General features: G+C 37.5%; 3 protein-coding genes and 1 long non-coding RNA gene across 5 annotated transcripts; 1 reads left to right on the top strand and 3 right to left on the bottom strand.

Annotated features, from left to right (window-relative positions):
* Nucleotides 1-3,563: 3,563 nt before the first annotated feature.
* Nucleotides 3,564-3,948, bottom strand: LOC121765284. The gene is made up of 3 exons (XR_006042809.1): nucleotides 3,914-3,948; nucleotides 3,715-3,830; nucleotides 3,564-3,620 (listed from the first exon to the last, which is right to left on the bottom strand). It is a non-coding gene; the product is annotated as an uncharacterized LOC121765284 (long non-coding RNA).
* A 1,089-nt stretch (nucleotides 3,949-5,037) lies between these two features.
* LOC121763912 lies at nucleotides 5,038-6,579 on the bottom strand. The gene is made up of 4 exons (XM_042160004.1): nucleotides 6,542-6,579; nucleotides 6,379-6,466; nucleotides 5,846-6,292; nucleotides 5,038-5,749 (listed from the first exon to the last, which is right to left on the bottom strand). Exons 1-4 carry the CDS (start codon nucleotides 6,571-6,573, stop codon nucleotides 5,039-5,041), a joined length of 1,278 nt encoding a protein of 425 aa, XP_042015938.1. The 5' UTR covers nucleotides 6,574-6,579; the 3' UTR covers nucleotide 5,038.
* A 3,268-nt stretch (nucleotides 6,580-9,847) lies between these two features.
* On the top strand, nucleotides 9,848-13,208 carry LOC121765818 (probable serine/threonine-protein kinase PBL3). Of its 2 annotated transcripts, none has more exons than XM_042162066.1 (7): nucleotides 9,848-10,565; nucleotides 10,641-10,849; nucleotides 11,207-11,333; nucleotides 11,679-11,750; nucleotides 12,001-12,187; nucleotides 12,268-12,400; nucleotides 12,757-13,208. In XM_042162066.1, the coding sequence occupies exons 1-7, from the start codon at nucleotides 10,412-10,414 to the stop codon at nucleotides 13,012-13,014; spliced, it is 1,140 nt and encodes a 379-aa protein (XP_042018000.1). In that variant the 5' UTR covers nucleotides 9,848-10,411; the 3' UTR covers nucleotides 13,015-13,208. The 2 variants fall into 2 exon arrangements, with proteins under 2 accessions (XP_042018000.1, XP_042017999.1); XM_042162065.1 differs by having other exon boundaries at nucleotides 9,850-10,565; nucleotides 12,751-13,208.
* Nucleotides 13,209-13,378: 170 nt separating this feature from the next.
* LOC121765048 lies at nucleotides 13,379-19,026 on the bottom strand. The gene is made up of 16 exons (XM_042161090.1): nucleotides 18,976-19,026; nucleotides 18,703-18,875; nucleotides 18,353-18,447; nucleotides 18,150-18,263; nucleotides 17,862-17,966; nucleotides 17,701-17,772; nucleotides 16,856-16,968; nucleotides 16,516-16,650; nucleotides 16,195-16,263; nucleotides 15,676-15,763; nucleotides 15,485-15,556; nucleotides 15,287-15,387; nucleotides 14,504-14,621; nucleotides 14,114-14,173; nucleotides 13,886-13,996; nucleotides 13,379-13,765 (listed from the first exon to the last, which is right to left on the bottom strand). Exons 2-16 carry the CDS (start codon nucleotides 18,818-18,820, stop codon nucleotides 13,637-13,639), a joined length of 1,500 nt encoding a protein of 499 aa, XP_042017024.1. The 5' UTR covers nucleotides 18,821-18,875; nucleotides 18,976-19,026; the 3' UTR covers nucleotides 13,379-13,636.
* Between the last annotated feature and the right edge of the window lie 74 nt (nucleotides 19,027-19,100).

Genomic DNA, 19,100 nt, shown 5'->3' with positions numbered 1-19,100 from the left:
TCGAATATTTCCTTTTATTTATCCACCATTTATATTCTATCTATTTATAAGCAAAACCTTTACTGTATTAGTATTAATTAAATAGAGATTAACGTCCTAATCCTATGTTTCCGCTCAAATCTGTTTGGCGGGAGCAACGTATACGTGTGTGATTATTTTATTTACTTATGGGGCAGATCATGTAATTTAATTAGTAATTTTAAATAGAATGATTTAAAAAGGGTTTGTGCATCCTTTGTGTGCTTAAACATGGAAAAATCTGGTTTTAGATATTTGAACAGTCAAAAAGTTGCATCAAAAGTGTCTTTGAAAAAATGCAAGTATTTTTTTTTTGTTATAGCATCCACAATAAGACCCAAAAATCAGCCACAACCTACTTAATATAATTTGGATTTCAATTATATTAGTAATTACGTAAGGGAAGGTTGGATTGACTTTTGAGATGTATAAAATATAAATGAGTAAAATGTATAGGTTCTTTTTTTTTGTTTTGTATTATTTGTAAGTCGGTGTAAACTTTAACATCAAATTATTAGACCATTTAAGTCCATTATAAATGGTTCGATTATTAATAAATGATTGAGCTGCATTGCTGAACTTGCATATTCATTTTTATACAGTGATCACTCTTATTAATAACAAATTACTAATGTTTAGAGCTCTTTTCTTGAGATAAGTTGATTGAGAGTACAATTTTATGACAACACGAACTTTGCTTACTTCAAAAAAGTAAATTGCAAAGCAGTGGTCCATGCAGTATGTACCAAAATTTACTCATATAAAACGAATAAGCTCATATAAATTCAATTAATCAATTTAATCTAAACCCAACCATAGCCGAAGTAAAAAATTCAGGAAATATGATTTCACATTTGCACTCCAACATTAATTATGTGAGGAAGTACCAAATATTTTATGTAGATGATAATAGGCTCTAAAATTTCATGAAATTGTTATTCCTTGTTGAATATTGTGGACCAAGTCTAAGTTGGGCTGTTTTATTTGTGAGCCCAAGTGATTAAAGATGCATTGTGATGCATAATTATCCGTTTCACCTACCTGGGCTCGTCGATGGCCACCACTTGTCACTCCACGTCGTGATCCATGTGGAGTGTGAGCCGTCCGATTGGGAGTGTGTTTCTTCTGTGAGTACTCTTTGTGGGTGTATCCGGTCTGTTTGCTTGAAGAGATTGATCATCTCTCAATCCTAATAAAATAAAAGAGATTTCGGTAATTAGTGAATCTAACGTGATTTGATCCCTAAAATCTTCTTGTATTTTTTGTTCACTTTACACACATATTTATATATTTATGGAGAAGGAAAAAATAACTGAAATGATTTGTGTCAAGAGAAGCGTTGCAAGTATAGAGATAATAAAACTATTTGTATGCCCTGAATGAGCTTATGGGCAATATTGTCAGCTCATGCACTTATGGCGTGATTTTTTATAATTCAGATTCTTAAAATCGTTATTTTTCCAAATTCAAATTATAAGTATGTAAATTTCATATTGAGACTAATTAAGAAAACATTCTTTAAATGAAGATTGGTACTTGATAGGTGAATGGGATATCCTCCTGTTGCAACTGTTATGGATTATTAATGGCGGAATCTTCATCGTTGTAATACATATGCCAACAATTGAATGTTTAAATGTTTTCAACTTTACAATTATATTCCCACTCATTCCAAGTAGTGGAGGAAGACTTTGATATTGGCCCAAATTAAATCGATATTGATATTAGTGGGATATTTGAAATACCAAAAAAATACTATCAAGATTTTGAATCATTACAATCTTCATATATCGTTGTAATACCGTATTTCTTAGTTTTGAAACATACTCCGTATATAAGATGCATATATTTTATTGTTTTAAAATATAAAAGACTAAATAATACTATTAGGATGTATCATGTATTTTGATTGTTTTAAACTAGAACTAAAAATAATACTCATTGGCATAACATGCATGAAATGTACAAGCATGTTTGCAGATGCTTGCAAATTGCAATCCTCTTTACTCTTACACTAGCAATTCAGGCATCAGATTTATTACTTTTTTGGCAAAACATTCTACTTCCACAACCTCTTATTTTGTGTAAAAAAACACTTTGAACTCCATAGATAATTTGTCGAGGTCTTTCTTCTTTTGTGCTAAGAGAGTAATGGAATTCCAATTTAATGAAGGAGAATAGATTCATTCTAATTGAGGGAGTGACGCATAATGATTGTGCGTCGTTCTTAATGAAACGCATAACCATTATGCGTCGTTAAGTAATGACGCATAAGGATTATGCGTCGCTTAACGACGCATAAGGGTTGTGCGTCGCTCATGAACGACGCACATTGGTTATGCGTCGTTAAGGCGGCTTTTATCTGCCTCCAGTCACACGCAGATCACAGAACGCACCTTCATACACTTTCAATTCCTCTATCTCGGCGATTTCCGGCGTTTTCTGGCAATTTCCGGCGATTTCTCCATAAGATCCGGTAATTTGTTCATCAATTTAGCTACATTCATCATTATTCATGTTTATTGTGCTTTCATTTGTTAGTTTTACCCAATTTATACAAATTAGGGCTTGTAGGAAAATGTCCATAATTGTCGTTGGTTTATATGTTTTTGATGCAGAAATCATGCAAGTATTTGTGAGTTTGTATTGGGGTGGTAGAGTAGTTCAACTACCACATATGGGTATTGGTTATGACCCACCTCGTGCGAGGAGCTCCATTATATTAAATTCATGTGTTTCCTATTATGAGTTGGTAGCAATGATTTGTGATGCGATGGGAATAGATATGAACCAACACACAATTGAATTATTATGGAGACAATGTATAGTCTATGGTTCCGGTATGAGTTATACATGTTCTGTGATTCGCAATGATGATAGTGTAATGTTTATGTTCAACAATGCTCAAAATTCAAGTGGGTGTATTGAATTATTTGTTGAGTATTCACCTGTGAGGAGTGAAGAAATCCCACCAGTTGTTGATTATGGTATTGGAGCATCTGCGAGGTTTGAACAAATGAGTTTTGAGTGTGGTATTGGATCATCTGCGAGGGTGGACCAAATGAATGAGCAGAGAGATGTTGTAGATGTTGTAGATGTTGTAGATGTTGCTGATGTTGGTGTTGGATTGAATGATGAGGTAGATGATGCAGATGATCTTGATGAGCCAAGGCCACTATCCGAGACAGAGCCAGACCCCGATCTCAGTGATGGTGATGGTGCTGATGATGTCGGTGCTAGTTCTGATGATGAGATAGTACCATGTAAACCTGTTATGCAAGGTGAACAACCACTTCCGGAATACAATCCTAATGGGTTTAGATTCTTTCGTGAATTACCAAGTCGTCCTTCTGGAGTATCGGATGATGTGGGAGGTAATGAACACAGCCTTTTGTATTGGAATGAGAATGAGCCGCATCGGATTGTGTTGGGAACAAAATTTGATTCCAAGCTACACGTGAAAACTGCTATAACTATGTGGAGTTTATGGAATGAAAAACAGTTTAAGGTTGTCGAGAGCAAATTAAGAAGGTGGCATGCTGTATGCAAATTTCCAGCAGGAACGACAGTCACAGGGGCAGGCATCATCAGCACCACCGATGCTGAAAAGGCGAGGGAATGTAAGTGGGAGGTTTCAGTTACACAAAGGTCGCATGACGATATGTGGGAAGTTAGGAAGTGGAAGAATCGACATACCTGTATAGGCCATCGTGCTAATAGAGATCATGCTAACTTTTCAGCCCCAATGATAGCTCTGTTGATTCGACATCATGTGCGACAATGTGCCGATTTCAAGGTCTTCTCAATAATAGCTGATATTCAAGACAGATTTGGTGTGTTAATCAGTTATAAGAAGGCGTGGTATGCAAAGAGAAAGGCTATAGAGTTTGTATACGGTGGATGGGAGGAGTCGTTTAGGCAGTTGCCAAGCTACATGTTTGAACTCCAGTCACAGAATATGGGCACAATTGTTGAGTGGAAGCATAACGATCTGTTGAGTCAGAGGCGTACAATGGTGTTCAACTATGTTTTCTGGGCATTTGGGCCTGCAATACATGCGTTCCAGAAGGCCGCACCGGTGTTAACAGTGGACGGGACTCACCTTCGAGGAAGATTTAAAGGTAAGTTGCTTGTTGCACCTTCATGGAAATTGTGCATCACCCCTCAGCAGTTGATTCCTAGAACGCGTGGCCGAGTTAGAAGAAGGAGGATACTTAATCAAATGGATGTCCAGGAGGAGGATGAACCGAGAGCTCCCCGTCGTTGCAGAAATTGCGGGATAGAGGGGCATGACCGAAGAAATTGCTCAGCCGGTGCCGTTCAGTAAAGTCATGGTAGCCATTTGCATCTGAACTTGTGTATTTGAGATGTTATGTATGTATCAACATTTGTGAGATGTTGTCGACATTTATGATGTGTTTTATTATGTCTAGACTAAAAATTTTGTAACATTATGTGTTTCAAAAAGCCACACACAACCCGGAAAAAATGTTCAAAAATGTGAATTCAGTGTAGAAACGAAATTCACTTGGTGACGCATAAGCATTATGCGTCACCAATAAACGACGCATAACACTTATGCGTTACCAAGTAACGACGCATAAGAGTTATGCGTCACCAAATAGAGACGCATAATAGTTATGCGTCACAAAAGCAATTTCGTTCAGCACTGTTTAGTCCAGAAACTTCGCCCGGTCGGGCGATTTACGTGCCTAAAATGCCCGATCGGGCGATTTTATGATTCAAAATTTGTTATTTGTTTCATAATACGGTTTATATTTGGTATTCGTTTATATTTGTAACCGAATTTTATATCAAAATCATAATACTGATTTATCAAAATCATAATACTTCGCTCGGTCATATGTTGATATTCGTTTATATAGTTGTTTATCAAAATCATAATACTGTTCATTCAACCATAGCAAAATAATATTTGTTGATCCTATTTTTCATCACATAAAAAATAATCAACCACAACCTGTTTCAATAGACACAAATACTGACATATGCCCGAAATCTATCTAGATGGAGGCGTGAACTTTGTCGGAGCCTTCCCTTTGTTCTTCCTTGTTGAGAAGCCCCTGAATACATTCTGCATAGCCCGGCCAATCGTACTTGATGATCGTGAGGATCCCGCGGTCGGTGGTCGGAATATTACTTCGTCATGTTCCTCCCCGCCCTCTTCTTCCGGACCCTCTTCTTCCTGACCCTCTTCTTCCCCTCCCTCTTCTTCCGGACCCTCTTCTTCCTGACCCTCTTCTTCCCCCACACGATCCATAAATTGATAATTCTGAAAGTACGTGTCACGTCCTTGTTGAGATGCATCCCAATCAGACACACCTCCAAAGAATGAATCACATGACGCGCGTGCTCCCCATTGCGAGGGCTCAATGCTTGCACCACTCAACTGAGACCATCCTGGGGGATCGTACTCCGGACTCAAGGGCTCTGGTACCGCATACTCAGGTTGCGGTTGCTGCTGCTGCGCCAACCTATGCTGTCGTGTAATCCCGTGCCCACCCGTCCGGACACCCGGCAGTCCATGACGAAGAGAAGTTGGTGGGCGTGGCGGCACGACCACATTTTGCCGTTGAGAAGATGGATACTCCATCGCATCAGCATGGTTCATCGCACGAAGTGCCGAAGCAGCCATGTCTCGAATCTGAATGAACCGAGGGTCTGTGTCATGCTCAGAGGTCAAATGCCATATCCCCTGAAGGGTCTCAACCTAGATAACAAAAATACAAATGACATCATACCACTTTGAGCAATACAAACTTTAAACTAAACTAAAGACGTTTTTATATACAAAAACATCACATACCGCCAATAAATTAGAAGAGGCTGCCTCGTTCATCCCGTCAGTTGACTGTGTCCCAGGTTGAACTAGGTACGACACGGTGATCCTATTGTACCACGCCATATAACCCGGATTAATGCGACCACCTAGTGTCGCCGTTGCGTGGTCAAAAGTTGCTTGGAACCTGTCGTGGCGCAAGTCCCATTCATCAATGAAGAACTTATGTACCTTAGCCCAATCAGCGCCCTTCCTCCCACGGCGATGACTTTTACTCAAATGGCCGGAGCTATGTAGCATCCTATCACAGTACTGAGGAATACGCTGGTAGCGGTTAAATTGTCGACAAACGCGTCCAGCCTCGTGTGCCTCGACAAATGACCAGCACACCAAATAAGTATCGCACAAGTAGGATGCAGTCGAATCAATGCAGTACTCAGGGAGGATACAGTCTGCATAGGGTGTCCACAGAAACTACAAACAAATAAAATAAAAAACACAATTAATTTCATACTATAGTAAGTAAATTCATTAATTAAGACAACACAAATAAATTTCACCTGGCCAGGACGGATCAGTGATAACTGATCACGATAATGAGCTACTGAATGTCGGGGCGCATTTCCAATTTCAGTAACTCCGTGCCACCTATACATAATATTAATGTCAAAAGTTATCAACAAAACACATAATTATGTGAGTTAATTTAAACAAAAACATTACTTGGCTCCGCACGGGGTATACGGCGTGTGCATAGGCGATATCAAGAAGGCTGGCCTCAATGTAGGCATTCTTTCCCAGGCCCACAGCTGCAAGAGAACCATAGGTCCACCGACATCTCTTCTCTGTCTGCCTACAGAAGCCTCGCACAAATAATGATACAGGTATGCTAACGCAGCACTACCCCAACTGATATTAGCCACATCTTCCGGATCGTCTAAGGCATTTAACCACATAAAGGGGACCTTGCACCCTGTGGTGTCCGGTAAAATAAGCCCCCCTAACAGGATCAGAGCATGTATGCGTGCTCTTTGAATGTATGCATACACAGGCAGCCCATCACCCAACGGCATCGTCGCTTGGTGGATCAGAGACGTCATCAACAAACCACCGTGCTTCGTTTCGGTTTCTGAGTCAGGTATCCATCCCAACAAATCTCTACACTTGCTGGACCAATCTTCAAATCCAACAGGGTAGTCACGGCCAGTGAAAGCACGACCGTCTGCTCTCAAACCCCACAGGCTTTGCACATCCTGTAAGGTAACAGTAACTTCCCCAACTGGAAGGTGGAAACAGTGTGTCTCAGGCCTCCAGCGCTCGATCAAGGCAGTTATTAGCTCATTGTCCATCCTCATCGGTCTTCCACATTCAACCACGCCTCTGAACCCCCATACACCTAGCCAATACATCACATTTTCATGTATAGGCAATGCCCACACCTTACTCTCCGTCCTACGACTTCTCAACACATTTGTTGTGCCATTCGCCAACAACGAGCTTGAAATGTGTTCGCTCTGATGAAACAGTAGTGATGGATCCTCAGGTCCATAGCATAACTGTTGTTCGGAACTTGCAGATGCCATCTACTTCAAAACATTCACCCATGCTTCAAATTTTTTTCATAACAACTCAACAATCAACAAGCTAACTAAATTGCAACTTAGGGGCACAATATATGCATAAAATCGCCCACCAAAAGGGGCACAATTACAAAAACTTAATCAATTGCTACTACCCATTCAATTATATGCATATGAAATACCCAAATTACGGAAAATCGACCAACAAATCCAACAATTTCATCATAAACGCTAATTTTGCTAAATTAAATCCATATGAAATACACAAATTACGGAAAGTCGTCCAAAAATTCCATCAATTTCATCATAACCCATAATTTCATCATAATCGCTACTTATATGCAACAAAACAACACAAAAATACCAAAAATCCATCAATTTAATCAAAAACCCTACTTTTACTAAATAACGGAAAACCTGCCCAAATTAAACATTAAAGGATGTATTTAGCCAAATTGAAGAACAATTACCGGAAAATGGTTGCAAAATGGTGGTAATTCGCCGGATTTTGCTCGGATTCGTCGGAAATCGCCTGCCTCGCCTGCTTCGCCTCTTTCGTCGCGTTTCTGCCTGATTCTGCCTTCTGCCCGTTTTAAAACTCAACTAACGACGCATAAGTATTATGCGTCGCTAACTAAAGACGCATAAGAGTTATGCGTCGCTATTAAACGACGCATAAGTATTATGCGTCTCTAATAAACGACGCATAAGTGTTATGCGTCTCTAATAAACGACGCACAATGGTTATGCGTCATTAACTAACGACGCACAATGATTATGCGTCGTTTAATAGCGACGCATAAGGATTATGCGTCTTTTTGTTAGTGACGCATAAGAGTTATGCGTCACTCCCTGAAGCGGAATACGACTAATGCTCTTCATTAAAATGGAATTCCATTAAAATCCTTTACCAAAAAAAGAATTGATCCATAATTTGTCTTGGTACATCAAATGTATAGATTAAGCTATATGTCTTAGCACATCAACTCAAGATTAAATGCTTTGAACTCACTAGAGAAATTTAAAAATGAAACCCCCGATTCAATAATATAGTTGGTTCATTTTGCATATTCAAAACAAATGGTTGCATTTCAGAAAATATTAGGTGGCTCTGGGGAAGTAGATGACCACCACCATTCATGCCCACATGAAACCCAAAGGGGAAACAAACACATCTCAACATATTTTGCTCACAATCATCACTATTTGACTTCTATCTCTACATTATTTATATTTAATTTTTTAAAGTAGAATTTTATTATTGCATCGCAGCCCTACTGACCTGTATATTCCTTCATCACCTAAAAGGGAAAGGAATAAAATGGAGGAGATGTAGTAATCACCATCTCATCAACAAACTTTTTTCATTCATTATACCTTCATTCATCCACAACCAATAGCCTTGTTTTCGACAATAAAAATTAGTCATTTTTATTGTGGATAAATTTTTTTATGTGATATCTTTATCTTCATTAAGAGTAATATTCTAACTATTTTTTTCCTTTATTAAAATTTGTAAGTTAATTAGTAAGATTATTGACAGTGGAAAAAAATAGGGAAGTGAGGAATATGAGAGACAGCAATGTCTCCATTTGATTTGCAATTAAAAATAAATAAAAGTAGGGCTGAAGCTTATAGATTAGTGATGAGCGCGGCCCAGAACAGAAGAAGCCCAACTTCAACTTAAATATATTCCACAATATTTAATGAGAATTATGAATTGATAAAATCACTTTTTATGTATTTAATCTTAGCGCGGTTTATCCGTCCCTGCTTAGGTCATCCATATATTTTCACTATATTATTCACGAGCCAAGACATTTTACCTTATTCTTTATTTAAAAAATATTATTCAAAAGTCATCATATCTGAACCCTATATTAAAATTAATTTATTTCAACTTAATTAATATACAAAATTTATTAAAATTATATTAATTGAAAACTGAAAAATACATAATTTAAAATGATATGCAATTAAATGTATCGTGGCTACGTCAGCTATCAATTAGGTAGGTGACATGACGCGACCATCCGCCACCGCTGTGAATGACCTTACTTACTCGATAGATACCTCATTTATATACATACTCAATTTATACATGCATTCATATGCAAGCAAATGGCTGTCTTAAGCATAGGCAATTGATTTGATTAAAAATAGTTGGGTGGTAGGCTAGTTGTGTTGTACTACAATAAAGAATCCAATGGAAATTAGCATCAAATTAGAAATAAATATTCCGGTAATGGTATGAGTAGAGGCGTTAATAAAAGATTTGGTGTAGGAGCAATGTCAACTTAGCTGGACTACAATTATTGATTGGCCTCACTCAAATCTTTGTTTATAATTATATGCTTCTATTTATCTATTTAATTATAATAATCGAGTCACGTGCAATGCCAATAACCTAATGTATTTTGCATTTGTAGATTAAATTAATTGATTATTTAAATTAAACAAAAACGTTTCAACCTCTCTCTGTTATTTACTCAGTAGATTCTACCCTTGATTCCCAGCAAAGCAGCGTCTCTCTCTGTTTTAATGGTGGGTGGATGGGGGTTTTTGTGTAATAAATATACAAAATTGGTGTAGAGGGATTGGTGAAGTGGAGCTTATTGTCGGCGGCAGCTTCCTTTCTGTCGGCATTATCTCTCTCTCTGCTTTTCTATTAGTATTAGTGTTGCTGGATTGATTACTAGCTGTTCAATCCTCGCTTTTCCCCTTGTATATATGCTAACCATTTCCTATCCACCTCACACATTCACTGCTTTTCAATCCCTATTCATATCTCCTCGTCTCCTTCCTTTGCTTTTTTTCCTTTTTCCATTACTTATTTGCTGCTAATCCTCTCATAATTTCACATCTTTTCATCTTCTGCCATCCAATTCTGCAGAGCATGTGTTGGCACTGTATGATTCCAAACAATTTAAAAGCCTTCTGAATTTCAGCTTCCATGTATGATAATAATACTCTGTTTGTATTGGAACCCTAGCTCAATTGGATCCCAGACCAAATGTCAACGACTCTTGCAGCAATTATAGGTGGTGCTGCTGCAGGAGGCGTGGCATTGGTGGGGATACTCGTGTTTACCATTTGGTATTGCATTTTCCGACCTAGGAACGCTTCAAGAACGTCTGACACTGCTTCCTCTGATCCCTCTGTTCAAGGTAGCTTCATCTTTTCTCTGTTGTGTTATTAACTGCCAACACTGTGTAACACCATTGCTGAATTGAATTATGCAGTTGGGAGAGCTGTTGGAATTGAGTTTTCTATGCGAGATGCTAGGAGGTTCGGGATGGACGAATTGTCAGCTGCTACAAAAAATTTTAGTGACAAGAGTTTGATAGGACAAGGGAAATTTGGGGAGGTCTACAAAGGATTGCTTCATGATGGGATACTTGTAGCCATTAAGAAGCGACCCGCGCCTCCTACCCATGAATTTGTTGAGGAGGTATCTCACTTTCTCACCAACTTGATATGCATACTTGTCAGATACCTATGGGAAGTAAAATGTTCCTTATTATCACTACATTGCTTTTTACTAGTTTTCTAGCATGTGCCATTCACCCTGTAGTTTCCTTTTCACCTCTGATGGATTTAATGACATCAATATGTGTACAGTGCTCATTTCGACGTTGTTAAAGAGGTCTTGAAGAAATTGTGAATACGTGTTTAGGGCTTAATGCACTTTTTGGCTCTATATGTTTGAAACCAATTTGCTTTTCTGTTACATTGATGGATTGCTGAAGGGCATTCGTTGATAGGAAATTACACGCTGCGACTGAGCTTAGAGTTTATTTCTTATCAGGTTCGATATCTTTCATCTATTCAACATCGAAATCTGGTCACTCTTTTAGGTTATTGCCAGGAAAATGATGTACAGATTCTTGTCTATGAGTACATACCCAATGGAAGTGTGTCTATTCACTTGTATGGTAATTATTTTTCCTCCATTCATTCTTTTGTGTGTTCCTTGTTGCGCGTGCCGTTAGTGAATTTGACACATCAGTTCTAAAGTAAAATTTTTAACAGAATGCTGTTTTGCAAAAAATTTCACGCCTTTGTTTAACCATTACTGACACCTCTGCAACTGACTATATCCTCTGCGCTTGCAAATATTCCTGTTCATTGCCTTTTCATTGTCTTCCCTCAAACCCCAGATTTTATTAATCTAGTATTCACTTTCATCAATTTACGACTCCACCCCCTTCCTTCTTTTCTATTCTATTCTATTCTATTCTGCGTTAGAGCATCTAACCTAACTCCATGTCATATCTCAGGCGCTGGTCAGGTTTCACAGGAAAAGCTTGAATTCAAGCACAGGCTTCAAATAGCTCTTGGGGCAGCTAAAGGTGATCTTCTGCAAAACCAGTGAGCATTTTATGGCTTTCCTGGTATTAATTCATCTTGTTTTGCGCTGAAACAATAATCAGCGAGTACTTTTAGCTTTCTGGTATTAACCCATCTTATCTTGTGCTGAAAAAGAATGATGTACAAAACATGGCTTATTAAAAACATGTATAAGGTTTCACAAAGCTTCAAAGTGAGCGTTCTTGAGATATAGCATATATATGTGTGCTCATCCTCACTTTATATGCACAGGTTTGGCTCACCTTCACTCTCTAAGTCCTAGGTTGATACACAAGGATTTCAAAACAGTAAATGTTCTTGTGGACGAGAATTTCATAGCAAAAGTAGCAGATGCTGGTTTACGCAATTTTCTCGGAAGATTTGATTCTGCAGGCACATCTGCTCAAGTGGCAGTTGATGATGTTTTTCTTGCCCCAGAGTAATATACTTGCTAGTTGGTTTTGTACTACAGTTGTTTAATGGAGTAATTATTAATTGTATTGTCATGTGCTGATGCAGGGCCAGTGAATTCAGGCGATTTTCTGACAAAAGCGATGTTTACAGTTTTGGGGTGTTCCTTTTGGAGTTAGTGAGCGGGCAGGAAGCAAAAGAATTGCTATCTTCAGACATCAATCATAATTTGGTTGAATGGGTAAATTTGCATTTTGCACAAATTACCATAATCAAATTCTCTACAACGTCGAACGTTTTACTTCTGCTAATATAAATCATTATACTTCCTGCCATGTATACCAAGAAGCACGTTACACTAGTAGTAACTGTTGTGCTTTTCTTTTCCTTGATCTGATTACGGTAACATGGTGATATTGTAGAAATCATTAACTGTTCATACGCTTGGCAAAGTAACATATAATTCGAGACACAAAGTGCTCGGGAGCTATACTGCATCACTTACACTAGCTCACATCCCTAAAGCCATGTCAATTTCATGAAAGTCAAATAGTTGTGTGGTTGTAAAATACAAACTTATTATGTTTGCAGCTGCAGAATCTTCAGGAAGGTGGCAGCATATCTACCATCATTGATCAGAGATTGGGTAATAGCTTTACAACAGAAGGCATGGAAGAGTTCATGCAGCTGATTGTGCAGTGTGTGAATCCTTCAAGTGAGAGGCGTTCTCTTATGAGCTATGTGGTGACCGAGCTGGATCGGATTCTTGAGAAAGAAATGAGCTTGACGACGATCATGGGGGAAGGAACCCCAGTTGTGACCTTGGGAAGCCAGCTTTTTATGGCTTCAAAATAAGAAGGCTGCGTTGTGGCATTTTGAGTGTGTTTTGAGAAAAATAGAAGCAAAGAATATATCCAGCTGTTTGATAATTGTATAAAGAACAGTTGGATGATTTTTTTATTTTTTATTTCATAAGCCTGTCAATCAATCAATGTTCTTGTAAACCAAACTTCTATATATTGTTGATATCATAGTGAGATTGAGTTGCACATTGTATGCACATTCCAAATACTTTAACTGCTGAATTGGATTAGTAAATTTTCCTCCCATAGTTTATTATTTGACTTCAATTTTAGAAAAAATGGAATTAGACAGATAATAATTGCTAGTTAAAGAATCTTGATCATTGACATGAGATGTCTTAATTGAGCCAAACAAGAAAAAATAAGGGAAGTCCTATTCATAAAAAAATAAGGCTCATTCTTCAACACATACACTAACTACTGCACTCATACATTGGCATTGGCATTGGCATTGGCATGGGCATGAATGCCATCCATGATAACAAACAACACATACCACGTCTTTTATGTACAAGAAAAAATAACATGGAAATGGTGAACTACTGGAAAAATTAGAAATAACTACAACAATAGCTAAAGAAAATCACAAGCTTACAGTTGTTTAGTGAAATAAATCAAGAAGAGGCAGGGGCAGAGGCAGGGACTGGACTCTGTTTAGCCTTTAGGACAAGTTCTTCCGTTGTCATGCCTATGATCTCATTAGCACGCTTCAGACCAACACAGTAGTATCGTCCAATTGAATCCTATATCCATTACCATTACAACCACGACTCAGTCACCTCAACAATCACAATTTCATTCTTGTATCCCTAACTTTACAATAATTTTAAAGCCACTATTTTACAAGAATTGAAAAAGCTCACCCGACAAACTATGCCTAGTTTGTCCAGTTTGTGGACTGCATCGTCAACATCAAAATTGCAGCGTTCACCAAATTCATCTGTTATTAATTCTTCACACTGATGGTCAAGGTCCTGTTTTTATATCATAAGAACACCAGACTGCATATCAGAAATTTTACATCTAAAGGCACAAAATTCGTGATCAACCTAATCGATCATGAAAAGCATTCTAAATCCAGATCTGTGTACCTCAAGTGTAGCTTTCCCTTGTTCCATCAATATGAAAAAACAAATAATGACCTCCTTTACCTGCACATGTGTGATTTAGACAACTGGAAGCAGATAAAGTCATGACCACACTCCATGTCAGTTTCTGTTTAGATAGCATATAGGCAGTATTCAGTTAACATGAATTCCATCAATTTTAAACTCATGACCACATTCCATGCTCAATGTAATAACCATAAATTCCAGAGGCATGGAAAATATGTTGTTGCTCATAACACAAAAAAATCCCTCCGCATTTTGCTTCCAAGTACATGTAGAGGAAAGTTATGTCCTCTAGGGAAAGAAAATGAGTCATCCAAACAATTATTGGCTGTCAAGCTCGGAAGTAAACTATACACTAGTCTTACGTACCTCTTGTTGAATTACATCATCGCACAAGTGAAGAAGAGTCCCCCGTCCACTATCCAATTGTTTGTCATACATCGATTGTGTGATCAGATTCTGATATGTAGCCATATTCTGTTGAAACCTGGAGAGTGAACAAACTTCAGCTAACTACAAAAAAGTTAAATCAACTCTAATATGAAGAAGAATCCACGATGGAAACATGGATGGGATAAGAGATTGTGATAAACCTGCTCACAGAGGATGCAGAACAAAAAGACATGGGTTGGCCTAATCTCGTCGAAAGAGTTGTAGGAATCAAACTATCTTTCAAGGGAGGGATCTTGGTTTCTGGTTGATGCATATTAACAAACTCAACTTACAGATCACTGATTGAGCATAATTTTTAGGAGGGGCGGATTGTGCATGATTAATTCATACATGGTTAATTTAAATAATGTTTTTTTTGTGAAGTTTCTCTTGGACTTAATAAATGGATTGCCTGTTGAGAAAAATCAATCCCTACATGTTTTACAAACTATCAAGGGGGAATAACTTATCCTGTCTTTGCTAATCGTTTCCAGTTTAATCATCTGGTTCAGTTTACAACACACATTTAACACTACTATTCTACCTCTCTGGTGCAAGGAGCAAAATTTCTGATATGCACACAATCATTACCAATGCTATCGCTAACTTTAGGTTTTTCTGAATGACAATGACTGTGGAAATTGTGATTTCAGCTTTTCAATATTAATACTGAATTATATGCATTAAAAGAAATAAATTCCAAGGTTGGAGATGCTTAACGTGAAGTAAATCTTAGCACAGTAACCAAGCACTGTGGAAAGAATAGCAAACATGACCCAGAGGTCAGCTTTAGGCATTTCAACAGATCCTACGACAGCAACCTGAAAGAATTAAACCATAACTATGTTATTTAGTGTTAAAAAAAAGGAAGTGGCTTTGAAATGCAACTAAAGATGATTATAGAAGAAGTTGACCAACCAGACCAACAACTGCAGATACAAGAAATTTGACCCAGTCCATTGGAGTTAAACTTGGATTCCTTTTCTCCGGCTGTATTACAAAGAACATAAACTGTCTAATAAGCTCTCATCAGCAAAAGAAATCAAACTAACAGAAAACTCCAGCATTTAGGTGAAAATGAAGGAGGGTAGAGGATCAAGAAAACCAACAAGGACAATTTCCATATCAGCCATAGGGATGTTTTTGAAATGTTTCACATATATGCCTCGTTCTGCTTTGGTTTTTGAACTCGCTCGCCTGCATAGCATTCTATGTTAACCTTTTGAATTTGATCAAAACAGGAACCGAAATCTCTGACTAAAAGTATAAAACAAGGGTGGAAAAGGCACCCCACTGAGCTCAAAGAAATTGTGGTTTAAGTTTTCTCATGCAATATATATCTGCTAAGTTTCCGACTTGCAACATCAATTCATAAACAATTCCTCAAGTGAAAGTAATTTAGTAAATCCTAGACTAGAAGAAGGGAATCAGTAAAGTAGAGTTCAGTAGTAAAGAGAAAGAATCAAGGCAATTAACGTGGAAACTAAAAGTACTAAGAAACTACAACAACTTAAAGCTATTGGACCTGATTATACATAGAGCAATGTAAAAAAATAGTACAATAGTAACAGAGAAACAATGTTGCAGACATGTAATTATTACTCAATAACAAGATATCAATTGGATACCTGTACACAACTATGATCCTATCGAAAGTAGGTTCTTGAATTGTATTTTGTCTCAGCAGATTTTTTAAACTGAAACAAGAAAAAATAAAAGTCATTTGAAGGTTATCATTAGTCAGCATCTTCAGTTAAACATCTTGAAAACATATAATGTGCCCGACTTGGCTTTTTTAGCATCACAGGTAGCTCAGCCTCAGGTATGCTCACAATTCTCACAACACACAAAATCAGAGCATAAAACTTATTGTGAAGATCTGCAAACTAAAGAATGTAATATTCAATTCAAGCAACAAAAATGGATCAATTATAACATCGCTATGAAACCTGAGCTCCATATTTTCGAGTCTAATGCGTTCGACGTATAATTCATGATCTTCAGTTTGGGAAATGAATTCATCGTCTTTTTTAGGATCCTTCTTCTTCCTTATACTAGTCCTCCTTGAAAAAACCTTCTCTAATCTGAAAGCAGAGAAGCCAAGAGAGATTAAAATTCAGCATGTGTGTGCGTGAAATGAAGGACTAAATGAACTTTATGAGCAGAACAAGGGGGTAGTGAAGCCAGGAGAAGACAGCTGATCTTTAAGCAAATCAGACTTCACATGGAAACTTAGTTATCTCGAATCTTTGGCTCAAACAAGTGTTTGCAATACTGAATTTCTCTCACCTGGTCTTTCTCATTATCCACGCCCACAGACGTGCAATTATTGCATCAACTTTTTCCATGACAAAATAATCAGTTGTCTTGTCAATGCCAATCCCACGCCTGAAGATTATATACTGAAGAGCAAAGAAACAACAAGTAGAATAATGGAATCCAACAAAATATAATGATGCAGCAAAGATTTTTAAAATAATACTAGTAATGCAAGTTATGTTGTATCTAACATCGCAATGGACTATTATGATATATAGGCTAGCGAAGTAGCAAGTATTTATAACCTATGAAGGAGACTCGTAATATCACCAAATTACGGAGGGGGTATACACTACAATTTACAAGTGATAGAGCAGAAATATCAACTGTTTACTTACATCCTGTTCATTAAGTAACCCACATCTTGTTAACTTGCAAAAAAATCATCTGTCTCAACTATTAATAAGCTTTTCAACTTCCTGTAAACTCTCTCATAATATCATCCTCCTAAACAAAATCGAGCGTTTTTGCAGTTACTCTAAAATAGTAAATCAAAATCAAAATTTAGTTGGGCATGGGGCACGGACAATATCCATGTTTGCCTTCATCCTAAACAAAATTAAGCATTTTTGCAGTAACTCTAAAATAGTAAATTTAATTATGGTTGGGTACAGGTGTACAGACAATATATCTTAAGAGTGTCAAATTGATGGTTAAGAGTCTATATGTATAGGAGTATTATTATTGGAGTGACACAGTAATTAGAGAAGAATAAGCTAAGACATGTTATAGAAAAATCAATGGGCAGTTTTCTCTTACATCAAGCATGTAAGAAATACGCAATAAAATCATACTTGGAGAGAAGCGACACATACCTTATCTGCAAAATCTGGGAGATTTTCGTGAGGATGTGATTCAAAGAACCTCTTCAAAACCTTGTTGTCAAGCTACATTCAGCAATAATAGTTCTTTAAACAGATGAATGCTTATCAGAAAGCATGCTATATTACGATTCAACGCGTGCATTACACTACACCTTAGACTCATCAACTGTGATCGGAAGATTAAGGAGATATTGCCCAGAATGTGCCACATCAATCTCTTCATCAGTGGCTATCTTAAAATTGCTTTTCTCCATAATCTGCAGAATAAGATAAAAAAAAAGCAAAGAAATATGCATTAACAAGAAACAAAAGGGAAGTAAATACAGACCTAAAAGGTAGATATGTGATTAAAACCTTTATAGTCGAAAGTGAATCTAGTTGAGAATTTCAGTGTTGCTATAAGTTAACGAGTGAAATCCGTAGGAGAAGCATAAGCTTACCTGAAACAAGTATCTCAAGAAATTCTGTTCAAGTGCCTCAATTTCTTCGGAAGACAAGTTCTGCTGCTCCAACTTTTGCGTTCCATAGACAGGATCGAAAAGGGAGTAGAGTTGCTGCAGACATATTCATATTGAATCAGTAAGGTGTTAGATTATACAACATATCAACTCAAGGAATATAGACTAAAGGACAGGGAAATCACCATGAGGTCCTCAAACTGCAACATGTACCATGCCCGGATTGTGTACTCCACTCTCTTGCAGAGTTTCAAGAACTCTGCACGATCGGAGCTTTGTTCTGCAGGATGAGAAACATCCATCAGTTAAAGGCACACAAATGCTGAAGACCATTTTTTTTCTGCATTTAATAAACTGAAGCAGTTATGTTGTAATGCTAAGGTTATTGATCAACAAATGTCCCAAATAAAAATAGGAAAATGTATTTGAGGTAGGAGGAAAAAGAGTTTGGCATAATAAAATCATTTTCTAACAAATTGGTACAATGCAATTAACATCAGGAATTGGATTGAAGGTATGATAATTGAGATTGTACCAATGAGATTGGCTAAATGGACGGTGAGCCTGGGCTTGAGGATTGGAATAACAGCTTCGCGCTCCAGCCGGATCACTTCTCTGTTGGTGCCCAAGGTAATCTTCTCCATCGTCGGCATCTTTTCCTTCCTTGCCACAACGGAATTCAATCAGATTCTTCCTCTTCCTCTTCCTCTTCCTCTTCCTCTTCCAAAAATATGAACGTCCAATTAATCAATGCAGCTGGTTTTTTCAAATAATTATTATTATCATTATGATAAATTTATTATTTTACCTAGCCATGCAAAATTATAAATGGCTCCAATTAATTGGCAAAGGGCTTGTGCTATTATTTGAGATGGAGAATTGTAAGAACCAAGTTTTACCCACGTGAATTGGAATAAGATAAAGCTGTGGTTC

Source organism: Salvia splendens, chromosome 14 (assembly GCF_004379255.2).
Source record: "Salvia splendens isolate huo1 chromosome 14, SspV2, whole genome shotgun sequence".
Lineage (NCBI taxonomy): Eukaryota > Viridiplantae > Streptophyta > Magnoliopsida > Lamiales > Lamiaceae > Salvia > Salvia splendens.
The sequence above is the reverse complement of the archived record's forward strand: the minus strand, read 5'-3'. Positions and strand labels throughout refer to the sequence as shown.